This window comes from Siphateles boraxobius, unplaced genomic scaffold, assembly GCF_051911475.1.
Source record: "Siphateles boraxobius isolate OS27281-9 unplaced genomic scaffold, OSU_SipBor_1 30, whole genome shotgun sequence".
NCBI lineage: Eukaryota > Metazoa > Chordata > Actinopteri > Cypriniformes > Leuciscidae > Siphateles > Siphateles boraxobius.
Window position 1 is genome coordinate 14,131,673 of NW_027508920.1, and position 19,244 is coordinate 14,150,916.

The window sequence follows — 19,244 nt, forward strand, 5'->3', positions numbered from 1 at the left end:
GCTAACAACTCAATTGAGCAAAAATATACATAGCACACATCCATATTGGGATATTTTTAAGTACATGGAACTATTTGAACAATACTTTTTAGTATGGTACATTTACAATCAATATTTCTCTCAAGTGCTCCAAAATCTCAATATTTTTTCCCCTCACCGAGTTAGTTGCAGTGCGTTATGGCATTGCATTCTCTGCAAAGGAGGCAATTCTATAATTTAATTTTGCTGCTTAGATTTTTAAGCATGCCTTTGCTGTCTTTGTAGGCAGCTCACTAGGTTATGGGACAGAGCTTATGACATCATACTATAAAATATTGTCATTGTGTGATGGGGGGGGGGGATGGCAAAATTTTCTTCATGTTTATCAAAATGCATGAGGCTCCCAAAACGTACATCCATGAAATATAGATAGACATTTTTCCTTTTTTAAAGTTCTGTAATTAAAAAACTACATGTATACCATTTTCAAGTCATGAAAACCTACAAAACAACATCTTTGGCGTAAGAAAAATAGCTAGTAAAAATCTACGGGATATGAACCTTATCTACAGAACATTACACAAGAGCTGATCATGTAACTGATCAATATCAGGAAAAAAAGGTTTGATACCACGTATCTAAAACAATCTCATCTGGAGTATTCCAAATATCTAAAGTGCTTCTGCATTAGTCCCTAATTCATACACAAGTGTGGGATTGTAAGTACCTCCACTGAATTTATAAGGCAGATTAATTCTATCCACTACAGATAGAAAACCATGCACACACTCAAAGTGATGGACTGAGAGGGATGAAACTACAAGAGTAAAGAACAATGAAGATTCCCTTTGACATGGTTATTTTACTTAACGACCAGTAGTCTGAAAAAACTGGCGGTTTACAAAAAAAATGTGAAGGTTGAGTTCTTTCATTTTAGCAGCTATAATTTCTCAGACAAACTCTTGGTGTCTGGACTTTCACAGCCTGTTTAGGAATGAATAAGAGGTTATCGGAATCCTTTCTTACTGTGCGGACTGGCGATTGAGGTTACTAAAACGATCTTAAAAACTGATATAAGACTGAGACCGGACAGGCACACAGGGAAAAGAGCTAGATTTTTCCAATGATAGCAACTCACGGACACGCCACTAGACTGGACAAATTCTTCCAAGTACACCATAACTCCAGATCAGGCCATTGCTGGAGAGGTTAGACAGAAGCGCCACCGTTCCACACGTGACTCGGAGCATTAAAAGTGCGCTGTCATGCTCCTAAATGTTGTCAAACACAGCACCCTCTGCTTGCGTGGCTGTGTCAGTACCACCTAGTCACGCAGTCACAATGTTACGCTGTCTTTCCAACAATAGGATTCGCGCTATAAAAGAAAGTAAAAAAAAAATCAGTTTACTGCACATACCCATACAAGACAAGATTTTGTTTAATTGGCTCTTGAAGAAGATGGGAATCTTTTTAATAAAAAGTCTAAATTTCATCAAAATGATTTGAAAAATCTATATTACAATTTACATGTTCCACTTTTGGATAAAAACGTGATGTCTTTATTCATTTTGGGTGTCTTACATAGTGCCTGGTTCATCGGTTAGTGCCCCCTTTGAGTCGTGGTGAGCCTGCAGTTCATCCAGTACTTCTCCGAGCTCTTTAATGGTGCGGAAGGTCTCTTTAGGGTCCTGTATAGTGAAGGCTGAACACTCCTCCTGCTGCCCAAGATACACTGACATGCCGGCACAGGCATCTGTAGACACACACATACACAATTAAATTCACATGTTTAAATGAAAATACATGTTTGTGTTCATTTTTTTTACAGCATTTATAGTGCTCCCATGTAGAGTGTAATAAAGCTTTTTGTAAATGTAAATGGACTGCAAAGTTTCATAGATTAAAGTATTGTCTCACAAAAGAACGAACTGATTCTGATCTGCCTAGTTTTAGTTCTTGCTCAAACCTATGCAGATTTATGTCAGCCTATGATCTTCAACAAGGTCTACTTCGACCAGCCCTCAAACACTGTAGTTGTAGCTGAGGCCTGGAAGAGTTTGATTTGTGTTGTCAACATGACAAAAATACACTGTTTTCTGTGCTGCGAAAACAAGTCCAGTTTGCATGCACTTTCAAAGGATGACGACTAGGGATCCAATTGATACGGTAAAACCGACACCATCGTTACTGTTAATATCACTGTGTATCAAGTAATGAGGAAGATCCGGAGATGAAATTCAGACAAAACGTGTTTTCGACATGCACTGCAAGCGGTCGATCAGTCACAACAGACTGGGCCATCTGACCAATTAGAGCAGAGTATTCTCTCGGAAATGAGGAGTTTAGAGAGACTGAATCCTTCATCAAACCGTTTCGGACACTGAGAAAAGTATTGAAGTTGCAATGCATATTGTAAGAAAGTGAAAATGTTTTTTGACCTTGGATGCATGTAAATCTATTGTAGCAGACCTCCAAAACAAATGTAGGAACCTTTAAGATAGCATAATAGACAATATATGCAAACTATTTTTATGAATATCTTTAAAAAAAAATGAATAAATGAAACGTATTATTACTTTTTCATGATTGAATTTGACCAAATGATAAAAGGAAAAGAGTCATTAACTGCATTGATGGGAATGAACAAAAGATTGTTTCAATTTGTTTCACATTTTTGGTCATTTTGGTGTTTCTATACTAACATTTGTGTCATTTAACACTTCAGATATAAAAGTGGAAAATAGTAGCAATAAAAATATGACAAGCTGTGTTCAAACATTTGATTAGTAATTCTGAATGACACTGAATATTGAACAGGATCCTGGATGCAATATCCTAGGTTGATTTAATGATTGGACAATAGCTTTTATGTCATAAAAATGTTTTACTTCCTAGCATTGGTTACATCAGTAGACAAGAAAAGTTAGTTCAACAGTGGAGAAAATAATAACACACAGTACACAGACCAGAATGTGTATTAATAAATTAAATGATTTCATGTTGTTTTTAGGCTATACACACCCTCCATTTTCTGTAGTCTGGAGCGGTTTGTGGAGAAAAAGGAGAAGATTCGTTCTGTTTCTCGGTCACAGTCGATGTCCAGTTGAATATTAGCCAACACGGTCCTATAAGACGGAGTCAGACATGAAAAACGGTAACGTGTACATGCTTGCACATACAGCGATAAAATGCAAATGTATTAATAAGATGTCTTACGCAGTGCATGGTTTGCAGCCCAGGGCGTTCTCATTGGGTACCTTACAGCATAACCAGAATCCACTCACATAAGCAGACGGGTGAAACGCACTGAGCCGCCCCGGGTTACACCGGCTGACCTGACTCAGCACCTCAATCCAGCTGTTGGTCTCCACACAGTTACCCGCCTGCACGTACAGAGGCTTTTCTGAATGGATTACCTGAAACATCTACAAAACAAAAGTTTGGATGTTTTAATGTTTTTAAAAGAGGTATTTTATGCTCATCAAGGCTGCATTTATTTTATTTGAACAGTAATATTGTGAGGTATTATTAAAGGGATAGTTCACCCAAAAATGAAAATTCTGTCAGTATTTACTCACCCTCATGTTGTTCCAACCCCGTAAGACCTTCGTTCATCTTCGGCACACGAATTAAGATATTTTTAATTCCCGAAAAGTCATTAAAGAGATCGTTAAAATAGTCCAAGTGAATAGAGTGGCTCAATCTTAAGTTTATCAAGCCACGAGAATACGTTTTGTGCGCAAAAACAAACAAAAATAACGACTTTATTTCAACTATTCATTTTCTTCTCTATGGGCCTCTAGTCAGTTAACTTAGTATGATTGCGTAGAGCTACGTCACACGTAGGCTCACTATTGGCCGACGCTGGTCATGTGTGTGATGCGTGTGACGTACAACAACAGAAGCTTACGCTATATCACTAGTGAACTGACTCGAGGCCCACAGAGAAGTAAATGAAGAGTTGAAATAAAGTCTTTATTTTTGTTTTGTTTTTTTGCGCACAAAAAGTATTCTTGTTGTTTGATAAACTTAAGATTGAGCCACTGTAGTCACTTGGACTATTTTATCGATGTCTTTAATAACTTTTCGGGGCTGGCAAGTTTCAATCCCTGAAGAAGCCTATGGAGGAGTGATCCAGCTCTCAGATTTAATCAAAAATATCTTAATTCATGTTCCGAAGATGAACGAAGGTCTTACGGGGTTGGAACAACATGAGGGTGAGTAAATACTCACAGAATTTTCATTTTTGGGTGAACTATCCCTTTAAAGTGTTTAAACGTTTGCCAGTTCCGGCCTCTTTCGTCCCTGAGCCTGTAACTCTGTTACACCATTGATTATCAGATATCTTGAAGAGACACCAGTCTTACAGGAGAACAGAATTAAGATTTCCTAAGTTTTCTATTTCTCAGAATACAAATGACTGCTGTGAATTTAAGTCCATTTTACCAATCACACTGAGACATTTAAAATTTTACCAAACATGAAAGGGAAAAAAACAATAGATTCTCAAGACACATCATATGTGGTATATAGTCATTCTTAGTGAACTTTCAATGACTTGAATCAGGGGGAAAAGAGAAGGAGTCGGTAGAGAAGTATAGAGAAGTTTGGGCAAGGCGGTGTCCTATGCTCTTTCTGTGAGATCTTCTCTCCTGAGATTTATTGTTTTATTGTAGGTTAGGATGAAATCCTACAACATTTGCATTGTTAGTACCATGATATACCAGCCGAGCTGCAAGAACACACATTCACAAGAACGCACAAATACGACTGAGCTACTCACGTTTTTGCGGTTAAAGGCACCTTCTTCCAGTTTCTCAACACCGAGGATGTTTTTCACAAGAATGACGCACAGTGCTTCTTTCCCTGGACACAAACACAAAGATACATTTATTTAAACAGCGAAAAATAAATCAATTAATGAATTGATAAAAATTCACACTTTGCTATTTTTAACACTTGTGTATGAATAATATAAATTTGAATTAAACACAAATACAGAGCCCAGAACTCTTACTGTATGGGTCTGTTTTTGCATACACGCATAAAAATCTGGGGACTGCGGTTCAGACACGGACACTAAATCTAACATGATATTCTTTAACGACCCGTGACTCGGTCTAGTCGGGCCGAGCCCGTGGAGCTGATAGCGCACCAACAAGGCCAGCCAACAAAAACACACAGCCGTTTCTCATGCACATTCTACACATTTGATAAATTTCTATTTTCATCTCCTTCGCTAATGTGCATCATTTTGACCACAGAACAGCCAAAGTACACAGATGCTTGAGAACTAGAGCTGCACATGCCACCCCAGCCCATCTGGTTCTCTTTTTAATGCATCATCTTTCTGAACGTTTACCAGGTGTGTACTGCCAATAGCTGGTTTGCTGTCTTTCCCCGTTCCTTTTTACTGAAAAAAACAAAAACAAAAAACAAATTGTGATTTTTCACTGGTATCTAAACAGGTGAACCACTGACTCAACCAGGCCAGTAGAAAAAAAATACTTGGCATTGAACCCTGCTGAAGCAGCTTTAAATATGAGGTGCTATTAAATGAAAGATAAAATATGATAGAGCAATAGAATGAACAGTGAGGCTTGCCTTGTATTATACATTTTAACAGGCATAATTAAACAAAAATAACTGAAGGAAATACTCACAAATTAAACCAATGAATTTGATTCATATCCTTATGGTTACTCTACCTAATACATTTAAAAATTACAAATACAATGAAAATACAGGTATCGGCGAGTACCAAAAATGAAAGTATCGGTATTGGCCATGTTCTGGAAATGTGGTATCGGTGCATGCATCCCTTATTTAAATACATGACATCCTGTACAAGTTTATATAGAAATAATATTAAAGTATATTTTAGTTTATCTTAAATGCTTGTAAATACATTCGGCATGTACACTTTAATTATATTACAAAGAAATTGAAATTGCATATAAATATGGATTCAAGTCCTTTCCAGTGAGATTTTGAATCATTAAAGGGGTTCAGGTTGAGTTTAGCCAGTGAAAAACACAGAGTATAACATCCTCAGCCGCCCCAGATCTGATATCTGGAGGACAGTTGCATGTCTACAGAGGACGGTCCATCATTTAGTCCAGATGTTCAGCGGGCTAGACTCAAGATGACCCTTGATCAAATGAGAGGAAATGAAATCACGAGTTATTAGCTTCTCTCCCTCTTCAGTCAAATGGCAGTGTCTACTGTCTACTAAAAATGCAAGTGTCCCAACCTTTCAAGCTCATGTTCCAAGAATACATTTCAGAGTATTCCAGCAGTAAAGCGGTGAATAACACAGAAGCCCCTAAATGTCACTTTTCCTCAAGTTTACACAGGTGTCCTAGCTGAGAAGCCACTGTCACAACACTTTTTTACTTCATTTTGTCTCCAAAATTGTGCTTGTGCCATATGTTTTTGTTATCAAATGCATTTTAAATGTGACTTTGGTGTCCAAATGCTTTTCGGGTCACTATATGGACATACAATCACTAGAAAATAACCAGCAACAACTGTAACATCCACAAAACTTTACAAATATTAGTTTATTGGTAAAATTAGGAGAATAGCTTACTTGAAATGAGCTGAAGAGTCATAGATCCCAACATCAAACAAAACTAATGAATGAACCTTATAATACTTGCCATGTGTGTGAAATCAAACGAGAAACGCTTTCTGCCAAAGTAACTCCCAGCACAAGTGCTTCAATTATAAGATAAAGTACCCAATTACTTAATAAAATCAGGGAGGAAAATCTAAATACACGGGGGGAAAAAACTGCAAACGAGATGTTAATCACGATTTTTCCGTGTCAATGTGACCCAGTTGAGCCTTCCAAACTCTGCTGGATATAGACACACTACATAGCCTAGGCTATTGGGTAGTCAATAATCCTGACTGACTGTATAAAAAAAAAGTAAACAAAATAAAAAAATTATTTGAAGGGTTGTTTGTACATTTGTACAATTAGAATAGCACATAAAACATTTGCGAATAAAGCTCAATTTCCATTCCATTCCATGCAAAAACAAAATCGTCACTTCCTGGGAAACTGGCACGAAATATCTGTAATTAAAATGCAACCGGGTTTTCTGAAACCGGGGAAGCCAATGTAGCTCTTTTTTCCAACGTCATAAATTACTTGCAAATAAACTGCGATAGAAACATAGCTACCATATTTATGTCTTCTTATCTGATAAAAAATGATCCAACTCAATTGAGCACATGCGTTTTTTTTATGCGCATTTTCTAGAATTTATGAGCATCTTGGTGTTTCTATCCAGTGTTTTTTGTATGCGACCTCCCAATAGATGTAATCCCAATAAAAATAGGTGGATGGAAACAGCTAATGTAATACTTTGGGTAAGTTTGTTTTGCTCTCCCATAGAAAAGACAACATCAACCCAGCAGGAAACAGAAGAAGGTCAAGCCACCATGCTGGCTCCTTCTGAGGTTATCACGCTAAAGGATGTTTATTATTACAACAGTGATAAACGTGCATCACGCAGGAAAAACAAGATTTGCAGTTGGTGACCTTGAAATTTGCATCACTCCATAGTAATCGACAGTTGTTTTTTCACAGTGTAGGTAGATCACTCAAAGGAAATGAGGGAATTATGGTTAGTATGCCATGAAGCTGATCAAGAAAAAAATTAGGACTCGATGATGCATAATGTAGTATATTTAGCTATATATATACACTATATTGGTCCACTGGCGGTGCAAAGAGAACCAAAAAAAAAACGTAAATAATTCCTTTAACATAAGTCATGACTCATAAGCATGACTCATACGTATTAGTGTTAACAGATTTAAGGTATTTGTAATATGGACCTCACTCAAACATCAATAACAAAAATACTGAGAGAGAGAGATGGGAAGTTTGATTCATTTCTGCAAATCATTTATTTTGAACTGCCCATTTCAGTGAATCATTTCAAAACAGTGATTCATCATCACTCAAAAAAGTTCACAGAACCTTCCGTGTGGATTTTTTTTTTATTGTTTAAAATTGTGTCATATAGAATACAGTCCCCTTCAAACATTCGGGGTCGGAAAGATTTTTAATCTGCATTATGGATCAACAAGTATTTATTAATTTGAAGAATTTCTCAAATCTTACTCGTTTTAATTAATTAATTAAATTTGGTGCTGTCAAATTAATTAATCGTGATTGATCACATCTAACACAAAAGTCTGTTTACATAATGTATGTGTGTATATATTATTTGATTTATATATACACATATATATATATAGGCCTATGTCTGTGTATATACTGTATACACACACACATATTTATACATATATGTGTGTATGTATATACACACACACATATATATATAAATATAATATATACACACACACACATTATGTGAACAAAAACGTTTGTTAGATTCGATTAATCGATTTGACAGCACTAATCAAATTACATCACATCCTTTATATCAGCATTATATATGGTATTTTCACCATTGTCCACTCAATAACCCATATCAAACACCAATTAAAAATATTCACAATGCTACAAATTATAACATTTTCAGTCCTCTCAACCCAACACATTGCTAAATACATGATATCCACTGACACCATTAAGCACACGTACACACCCATGACATAAAGCTGACAGCATAAATCAAAAAGGGGAAACAGAAAGTTTCACATCCAGAGCTGGCTAGCAAAACTACATGAACAGGAGCTGCACAAACAAGAATGTGAAACTGAGGACAAGCTAAAAGAATCCAGGGATACTTACCGGTATGTTATTTCAACTCCGTTTCCATATAAAACCTCCCAGCAAAAACAAGTGTCTGGACTGGACCCCCACATTTTAGAGCTCGAACTCGATGACTGCCCACGAACAGAAAGTTCTTTGGATCATGGACTAGGGCTGGGCGATATGGCCAAAAAAACGTATCACGATAATTTTTTTATATTAGTCGATATCGATAATTATCACGATAAATGTCAAATCTTTATTTCTTTCAAGTTTAAAGGCAGATTTTTGCTCCTAAGTGAAAGTTGTAGAAACCAGAGCGTTAATTGAGGTTTTAAACTATAGGCTACTCTTTATTGTCAGAACATATCATGACAAACACTTGCCAAACAGGAGAACATTTCACAAATCCAGGGGTGGTAAAAGTACTCAAAAATTATACTCGAGTAAAAGTATATATACCTAAATAAAAAATGACTCCAGTAAAAGTAGAAAGTCCTCCATTCAAACATCACTTGAGTAAAAGTACAAAAGTATCCGATTTAAAACGTACTTAAGTACCGAAAGTAAAAAGTAAATATTCAAACTGTAAATATCAAGAATTAAAAAGATCAATTGTTTTGGGAGTGATATGCAATGTTTTAATTTAACAAATTATTAGATACTGCAATTAAGAATTTGTTAGATTTGCAATCATAAGAGACAATGAAGCACCTTGCATCAATTCTAAACAATTTCATTAAGTTTAGTGACAGCATATTATGCTGCAATGACTGGTAGGCCATTCTTTGATACAAATTTTACAATTTCAATTCAATTATTGTGGTTTGATTCCGATCTTGATTCAATATAGATTAATTTTGATAAATATTTGGTACAGTAGATGCATGTTAATTTTTAAATTAAGAAAATCTCACCTAATTCTGTAAACATAGGCTACAGAGAGCCCTGTCAGCTGGTATTATTACATGTTAAAAATACATGTGATTTTTATTATAATAACAACGTTATAATATTTTAATGATATAAGTAAACATATAATAAATATATAGTGCACATTTAACAAAATACTAATTTATACTAATATTAAATATATCATAAAATAATAATTTTTCCAGCCAACTAACATGCTATGGTCATCAAATGTTTTTTTTCTTTTCCCTGAGGTAAATGTAACGTTATGTGACATTGTTCTCCAGCTGTTTTATTGACCTCTTTCCGCGGTTGAAAAACACTGATTTATTGATATTATGTATAAGGTATATACATTTCGGTAAATTGTACTGTATCTTTCAACATAGGCTACCTATTATTGTTCATTTGTGGTTATTTACAATTAACTAGTAGTAAAGAGATTAACGGCACCCCATATAGCAGGCGCTAGCTATCTGTCACATCACATTTAAAAGCTCCAAAACAGTATTTATTGTTTAAATTTCGTAATACAATTGACATAATCTGAGAGCTGAGAATTTGTTTAATATCAAAATTTAATATCGGTGTCAATGTCCTCTTTGCTTCGCGATTTTTCTCTGCGTGAGAAAATGGATGTGTGTCGTGAGAGTGTGTGGAAAGTGTCGATTGCGTGAGTCTCACACTGAATGAGTGAGAGTTGGCAGCTCTGCAATAGACATGTTCCATAACATTAGCTGCATCAAACAGAAGATGTGCAAGATTCAAAGTAAGCGGAAATCTCGGGATCATTGCTGGGCAGAGCTGCACCTTCACCTGTTTCTGCGGTCATCTTCCACAATGGCGAACTGACTGCTATGTGAGTGTATGCTGGCAAAGAGCTCGCGCGTTCTTTTTTTCAAAATAAAACCAAGTTTTTCATTGGTTTGGAAAGCCAGTGTAATAAATACTTGGAGCAGGCATGGGGAAATGTAACGGAGTAAAAAGTAAACTTTGTCTTTAATATTGTAGTGGAGTAAGAGTAAAAGTAGATGCAAATAAAACATACTCAAGTAAAGTACAGATCCCCGAAAAAAATACTTAAGTAAAGTAACGAAGTATTTCTACTTCGTTACTTACCACCACTGCACAAATCTGAGCTAGAACATTCAAACATTTGTCATTTTTCTATAAAATAAATATCTGAATAGAAAAATATATTTCTTAGTTTCTGCATGTGCTAATGGAGGATATTGTTTAGTGTAAAGTGACTTTGATGGCACGTAGCCAATCTTCAGCACAGTTTGCAGTGCAGGCTGTAATATTAATATTACATATTTTGTCTCAAAACGCATATCTGAAAGTGAGTTGACAGTAAATCTGCATCCGAACTCAAGCTAATACTACTATTTTAAATGTATGTTCATTAAAAAAAACAGTAACATCTGGTAAAAAAAATATAAAAATATTCTGACTAGTGGTGGGCCGTTATCGGCGTTAACGTGCTGCGTTAACGTGAGAATCTTATCGGGCGATAAAAAAAAATATCGCCGTTAATCTATTCTCAAAGTTGGGTTGGGATCATAAAATAGCCTTTTCGAATATCGTTATATTTTCGCGCAAACTGCGCAGCAGGGTATTTTCCTGTCAGGGACACAAGGTGTATACTTTTATATTTTATGTTGGGCGATCGTTCCTCTCGTTACTTTACATGTTGTTAAATGAGTTTATTCCAAGCGCGTTGTATTTTATTGGCATGAGCGATGTTCAATTTACAAATGAATCACTCTTTTGGTTCGATTCTGTTGGCAGATCTGTATAAATCGGTTCGCGAATCAGTTCTGTTCAGTTCCTCACGCACCGAATCGTCTGCACTCGACACAGAGTCGTAACAGGAAGATTTAAGAACATCAAGAGCTACAGTTTAGTCTAGAGAAAGCAAATCTGCAAATGCATCATATTTTTTGCCAGCGATGAAAATCTTTATTAGTTGAACACCTTCGTAAGCTGTCTGTGAATGAATGATTCCACAGGACGATACATTCGATTTCATTTCATTCAGGTAATACATTTTACAACCAAACAGATTATTACGCCACGATAGCACTACTAAAAAGTATGACATTATCCGTTGGACATATACATTAATTTATAGGCTACAAAATAAATAAGCTACCATTGTACAGTTTATGAAATGAACACCCGCCATCCCGCGGTAATGTGTGTGTATTGCGCAGGGGCATATTCACACGAATAGTCTACATTGCTTGAAACTAATTTGTTCAAAAAGGGGGAGGCTTCACATTAAATCCTTATGACATATGACATTATTTTTTGATCTAACGAGCATCTGGTTTGGCGATGCAAAAACGGACTGTAGCTACATCGTGCTTATTGTTGTTTTCTTCTTCCAATTAGCCTAAATTACTATGTTTAAAAAAAACGACGAAAACATGTTACTTGTTCAATTAATAAACAGTTTGTTTGATGACAAATCGCTAAAGATGAAATTGGCCTCCCTTTCTGTCATTGTAATTGTGCGTTTTATTTATTTATTTTATTTTATAATTTTCTTTGAACGATATTCGACTTTTGCTCCTCTATTGTCGAATGGCATTTTTGGCAGAAATTCACATCCCTACGCGAGGCAAACTATTCTCAAAGACTTACTTTTAGTTATTTTTTTGGGTAGCACACATATTCTGAATGCCTTCGTCAGAATTCAAATGAGCCATTTTAATCTAGATTAATTCCAAGATTCCAGTGAGATTAATCTAGATTAAAAAAATTAATCTATGCCCACCACTAATTCTGACTGTTTGAGTTTTATTAAAATTAACCATTGGTCATCCAGTATCATGCATTTAGATCATGATAACCACAGATAAAACCAGGCATAGCCTATAGCACCTCACTATCATGGCAAAATGTAACTTTATGATTTCTATGGTATTTGTATGAAAAACAGTAGCCTAAATACATTATTAAATACTGTAATTATATTCCATTAGTCATTTAATACATTGTCTACATTAATAATATAATTCAATTCAACATGTATATCCCACATTTCATGGTTTAGTTAATATTACTAGGCAAACATTACAGTAAATCCATAGTAAATGGATTCAGTATCAATTCAGATTCTGACTGTATCGTTGCGCACAGTGTTTCTCCTGTTTGTCAGTGCCGTTTCATCTGCCTTTAAACTGGTTTAAATCACTGAGACATTTGTGTTCTTCGATGAATTCAAGCGCTTCTCACTGGATCTCGTGAGAGTAAACGCGTCTGCTCTAGTGAGCTCGCGCTGCGCTGCCGTTTGGACTTTGAGTTGAGCGGATAAATGGTCCATGTGGCGCGCGGTTCAAATGAGTTTCGTTCCGCTTTTGGCACATAAACATTATCGAACATTTATCAAACTCTTGATATTGTTTTATCGAGAAAAAATATATCGCGATAATTATCGTTATCGTTTTATCGCCCAGCCCTATCATGGACCAAACTGGTCTTAACCCTTTCACACGTACGATCACACCGGTGTGATCAGTCTTGGCTGGTCCCTGGAGCGTACGATCACACCGGTGTGATTAGAACGGTCAGTACATCACGTGACCAACTGCTAAATTCAAACGTGCTTTCGCGCGTTTGCTGGTGCTGAGCCAGAGAAGGACGCACTCAGTGCTGTCATACATCACAACTATTGAGTGTTTTCAACCACATAATGTTTATTTTAGGTTTCAGATATTTAAATACACACAAGTACGGCAATAATAATCCTTTACATTATAATAAGACGGCACGTTTTATTCATATCAGATACATTGTGTAAGTAGCTTTACATTTGACCCTATTCTTCTCCCAGTTCACCGGCCACTTACTATCATGTATTTCGTGAGAAGTTGAGGAATTGACGTTTTGTAAATCCAACAGATCCGATTCTCTGAACTATGAAACAAACTAACATGGCGCCGCCCATCCATTGCGCATACAGCTCAACTAACGGGATCGTTATAAAGGTGTTTAAACAACAAAACACATCCACTTGCACATATTTGACAATCAGAATATCAGTGTTTCATGCTATAGCTAATAGATTTGTGAATATTTTTAATAAAAAAGGGAAAATGACAAAAGTAGATCATCATTCATTCAGCGCTGTGTTGTGGTTGCGCTGTGTCACGGGACAAGCAATGACGCGTCACCATGGAAACATTAAAGTGACAAGTTCTAAATAACGGTCGCTTTGAAAAACTCACGCTGGGGGGTCAGTTAGAATATTTTAAACTTACGTGTGAAAGGGTTAAAGGTGCTCAAAGTGATACAACAAACATCTCCTCACTATCTGCTAGCTGCCTGTCCCCTGAACACACTGTAAAAAAAAACACGGTCTCTGCAGACACCCCAGGCTCCACAAACGGCAAAAAAAAAAAAAAACTGGGCTTACCCGCACCACGAAACAAACTGTTCCAGCCAATAACCGATAAGAAGGGTTTGGGGGGTTAGTGCGCGGATGAGAAGGAGGGAGGGTCTAGCTAGCCTTCGTTTTGTTTGACAATACTTTAAACGTCAACAAGAAGTGATGTCACCCGACATCGCTTAGAGCACCTTTAAGGGTGTAGGGTCTGGACCAATCAGACACACACTAATTATTCATATTCACTATATTTAATGAATATAAAGGTCTATGAAACTCTCCCCCAAAACTAACCTCACAAATGAAGTTACTTTGTCAGCCGGGTGTCCGGTTACAGAACACTTTAAGACTGATAACAGACTTTACGACCTCAAAGGAATGTGGCCACATGCGCCACATGCTTAAGAGAGAGAGACCATCTTTAATTAAATAAACTTTGCGGTGTTACTCTGATCTATGAAGGAACATGCCTCACAGAAACTGTGATGATTTACTGTCTCGTGTACTATTAGGTATAACAACATGGTATGTTTGATTGGGGTGTATGTGGTTGAACAACCACCCAACGGTCAATATAACCTCACCTGTATCATGCTTCCTACCAAATTAATCCTCATTTAATGACACACACTTTGATGTACATCACCTTCTCTTAGAATGCAATGTGAATTTGTTATGTCTATTTGAGCTTGAATGAACAGTCTAAGCATGCTGGGGACAAAGACCATAAATCAACTAAGAGCCGCTTCCCCTCTCGGACATGTCACCTTACTCATAGGTCCATTCAAACCTTAGGGGTTGGTTCTTTCTCAGGGTATATCAGAGGCAGGCAACAGTGACCGCCCTCTCTTAGTTCTTTCATCCAGCCGCAACACTGTTCGGGTGAGACTGGGGAAACCCCTCCCCCTCCACGGGGGCCCCAGGGCCCAGCAGGCCTCAATCCAACCAGAGGTGGGCTCAGGCAGGAGAGAGAAGACTCTCTCACAAAGAACCAAGGACAATCTCAGGAGTTTTGGAACAAAGACTCCAACCAACAACGACTCCAATCACCCATCCTTTTGACTTCCTCACTTCTCCTGGGTGCTCGGCGTGGCCTCAACAGAGTCCCAGGCCTTGACCAAACCAATCATGCGTTCCTGGAGAAAGAGAATGCTCAACCAACTTCCACTTGACGCTGCCGGAACCATCAACGACTTCAATTTTCAACAACTTCAAGAATTGTTCCCATTACAAATGCAAGTATTCAATTCAATGAAATGTGAAAATTAAATTCTGATGGTTCTCCTCATAGACCCTCTTCCGGTTTCCAATTTCATCCTATCACTAACCTATTTATGTATTCATGTGTGTATGTTGTTTAGTTTATTTATATTCATATAAATATCTATATTTAGTTAATAAAACTTGTACATAATATGTATTTGGTTCTGTTTTGTTTGCAATACAAGTCACTTGACGATCACGGTTTTTGCTACTGGCTCAAAGTGCTGTACAGGCGAAGAAATAATTATTCTTCTGTGGCCATGGAAGATACCCTTTATTAGAATAAATTAATAATCAAAATAGTTCTTTGGACGAACTGATTAATTGATTGTAATATTAATTCAGCCACATCAAGTTAATCCAATTAACTGACCCAAATATTTATAATTAATAATAAAAAGATATTATTGATTATTAATGTTTCCAAAAAGCTGAGTTCCTTACAAGGGGAACACATCATAAACAGCTGGGAACACTCACCTTTCTGCTTGTGATAGGAGAGCTCTTGATTGGTCACTCGCAACCAGCGTTTCTTAAAGTTCTTCTTTCCTATTCGCTTTCTGCCCTGGGCCCGCTTATGTACCTCTCTGTTAAAAATCATACACACACGTAACTCTTAGGTTTCCTGGAAACAATGTGGTAAAAATCACCCAAACTGACCCTTATTTGAGCTGCTCAAAGCTACAGCTAAATCAATCAGACTGTTCTGTGGCGTTTTCTACTCACCCCTCCTTCAGCACAAAGGAGTCCTCCACTCCACTAGACTCCTTACTTACATTAGAGGAGATCTCATCTAAGAACTAATGCAAAAAAGAAGAGATCATTTACACATGAGAATGAAGCCCAAGCTTAACACAGAATATGCTTTATAAATGCTCACAATACACAGACATTGAAGGCTGGTCAATGGCAGATAAGCATAAGCATAAGAGACTTCTTTCAAAAATATTAAAAATAGTAATGTGTCCAAACCGGTCTTGACCGGTACTGTCTATGTTTTAAGTTATTTTGTTTTTAACAAATACAATAAATAAAATCATAAAAATGTCCTGTTACATAAGTCATGACTGTATTAGTGTTAACAGATTTAAGGTATTTGTGATAGGGCCCGGTTTCAAACAGCAATAACAAAAATGCTGAGAGAGAGAGAGAGAGAGAGAGAGAGAGAGAGAGAGAGAGAGAGAGAGAGAGAGAGAGAGAGAGAGAGAGAGAGAGAGAGAGAGAGAGAGAGAGAGAGAGAGAGAGAGAGAGAGAGAGAGAGAGAGAGAGAGAGAGAGAGAGAGAGAGAGAGAGAGAGAGAGAGAGAGAGATGGGAAGGATGATTCATTATCGCAAATCATTTCTTTTCAAGAATATCATAAAATTTTTGGGGAGTCACACCATCAGCTTACATTTTATAACCTGAACTAACCTTGCCTTCTCATAAAGAGGTCAAACTATCTGATATTTTAAGGGAACTTGACACACAGTTTTTAGTTTATGCCCCCTAAAAAATTTAATTTGAAAGCACTGTATTTATGAAGTGCATTTTTAGCATCTAAAATATCGATCCAACAGCCCTATGTACATCGGAGACCTCAAAAAATAGTTTGTCCAAAATACTTACCTTTTTTACTTTCTCTATACATTCATCTTCTTGGAATAACTTGAAGAAATCGTACATATAGGTTTCTTTAAAGCTAGACTGGAAAAACAACAAAACAAAACTATTTTATTTTTTTTAAATGTCCCAAAGTCTAGGGGAAAACTTTTGAAAAGTTATTTCCTTCAGTGCAACGCATGACTAATAGCTGACGTACCAGTTTGTTCTTGGAAAGGCTGCCCCAGCTGCCCAGAGACTGGATGGTTTTAGAGATAAGAGTAAGTGTGCGGGAAATTTCAGGGTCCTGAGAGAGAGAAAGAGGAAGATAGTAAATGTACTTTGGGTAAAACATGAGTTGGGAGAATCACCTGAGTAGACATGTATTGTTGTCTCAAATGATTCTCAGAAAATACTGGAGTGTTTCAGTGGGTCTTTCCTGGCATGAATAAATTAGTCACATGCTAAAAAAGGAAGTAAATCATGTTTGTCACAACTAAGTAGGTAGTTTGTTGTAGCTGTGACTGTTTTTGTTGCACACTCACAGGATGATGGGATCTCAGCTGGAATGTGTGTGGAGAGAGAACAGCCACCGCAAAGAACCTCAGAAATATAAAGCTACTGACCGCGGAGTACTGCACATGAGGATCCACTGTGGTAAAACACACACAGAGATTATTAGTCATGACTGAGTATCTGGCTCCTCCTAGTGGTGAATCAACACTGACTTAAGTGTCTGCATGCATTCCTGTAAGACTGTGTGAGGTATGCTAAAACACTGAAACATTCCTGAACAAAATAAATGTGTGGACCCTGCACAAGCATATGAGAGTGAAAGTGTGTCCATGTGCATGTGCTGCTTCACCTGGAAAGCGTTTAGATGCGAGCTGTCTGAGTGACCTGAAGACATCACACATGAGGGGAGGACAACTGGAGCTGGACTGTGTTATAGACGTAAAAACCTTATGCACATAACCCTGAAGATTCTCCTAAGAATACACAAAGACATGCACGTGAGATCAGCAAAAAATACTGAGGGCACAGTTTATCATCAAATTTCTCAGTCATGGGAATTTATTGCATCCAACCTGTAAAATTACAGGTTATATTATATCAATATTAACTTGTATATAGCTAGGCTTAGAAATGCATATTAAAAACTATATCAGATGGTATAAACAGAGTGCGAGTCATTACAGGGACATTTTACCCCCACATTTTGAATTTCAGGGTTTCATTTTTGGTGGCCCAGAATATCTCCTTAATTTAACTGACACATATGGCCAAATTAAGTACAACAATTCAACAAGAAAAACCCTCACCTTGTTGACCTCAACATTATCACCTTCTTTCAGTTTGACAGGATCAATCTCACAGGTTTTATTTGATTCAAAGATCTGTAAAGCAGAAAGAAAGCAACAAAACATTTTAAACTGATTTTACAGTTGTTGACACTGAGTCACAAATTTCAAAGCATCTATAAACATGTCCGAAAACCTTAAATCCTGTCTGTCTCACCTCATTGAGAACAGGTTTGAGAGTGACGGTCAAGTAACTTCGGCCCACAATCTTCATCATGTCATCTATGCAGCGGGTGGCCAGAGAATTCCCTCTGAATATGGTGTTGGCCTCTCTGCACAGGGAGACAGAGGACATTTTAGAGGATAAAGAAATAGTGTGAGTTTATAACCTAGACAGCAAAACTTCGGGGCAAAAAAACCCAAAACAAAATTAAAACAAAACAAAAAACCTATATGCACACTGACAAATTAAAACTAAACAAAACCTATATAGATATTATCTAAACAAAAACAAACAAATTAACAAAGCATATTAACAAAACAAAAACTATATAGATATTAACTTAACAAAAACGATATGGATATTAACAAGAAAAAAACTAAATAAAAATAAATATATGGATATTACCAAAACAAAAAACGAATCTAATATAAAAAGAAATAAAACAAATATTACCAAAACAAAAAAACTACATGCACACTGAAAAAAACCCATAACCAAAACAAAAACTTTATGGATATTAACAAAAAAGCCTATATGCATACTGACAAATAAAATACAAATATTAAACAATATATGGATATTACAAAAACAAAAAACTAATCAAATATTGCCTAAACAAAGAAACTAAAACTATATGCATATTACCAAAACAAACTATAGAACTGTTTTTGTGAGTGTGTGTTACTGAACTGTGTATTCTCCAGCTCCAGGGCAGCAACAGCGGTGAGAAAGGGAAGCAGTCTGTTGTGATGGAGCAGCAGTCTGACCACAGGAAGCAGTGCTTCATAACCCAAACTCTCCCTGCATATGTCTCCCAGAACATGAGCCGCTGACGCGGAGATCGGCTAGAGACGCAA

At 36.8% G+C, this 19,244-nt stretch overlaps 1 protein-coding gene across 2 annotated transcripts in view; it reads right to left on the reverse strand.

Annotated features, from left to right (window-relative positions):
• Positions 1-415: 415 nt before the first annotated feature.
• The window catches only part of rasa2 (RAS p21 protein activator 2), a 52,605-nt gene continuing 33,776 nt past the window's right edge, over positions 416-19,244 (reverse strand). Inside the window, exons 11-25 of one of the 2 annotated variants that reach the window (XM_077248304.1) lie at positions 19,078-19,232; positions 18,382-18,496; positions 18,186-18,260; positions 17,729-17,852; positions 17,409-17,515; positions 17,084-17,170; positions 16,891-16,968; positions 16,011-16,084; positions 15,765-15,871; positions 5,342-5,392; positions 4,763-4,845; positions 3,196-3,404; positions 3,001-3,104; positions 1,561-1,732; positions 416-1,354 (exon numbers count right to left, since the gene is read on the reverse strand). In XM_077248304.1, the coding sequence (XP_077104419.1) occupies positions 1,324-1,354; positions 1,561-1,732; positions 3,001-3,104; positions 3,196-3,404; positions 4,763-4,845; positions 5,342-5,392; positions 15,765-15,871; positions 16,011-16,084; positions 16,891-16,968; positions 17,084-17,170; positions 17,409-17,515; positions 17,729-17,852; positions 18,186-18,260; positions 18,382-18,496; positions 19,078-19,232 (1,572 nt within the window). In that variant the 3' untranslated portion in view covers positions 416-1,323. The remainder of the gene's footprint in view (positions 1,355-1,560; positions 1,733-3,000; positions 3,105-3,195; positions 3,405-4,762; positions 4,846-5,341; positions 5,393-15,764; positions 15,872-16,010; positions 16,085-16,890; positions 16,969-17,083; positions 17,171-17,408; positions 17,516-17,728; positions 17,853-18,185; positions 18,261-18,381; positions 18,497-19,077; positions 19,233-19,244) is intronic. The other variant, XM_077248305.1, reaches the window with a different exon arrangement.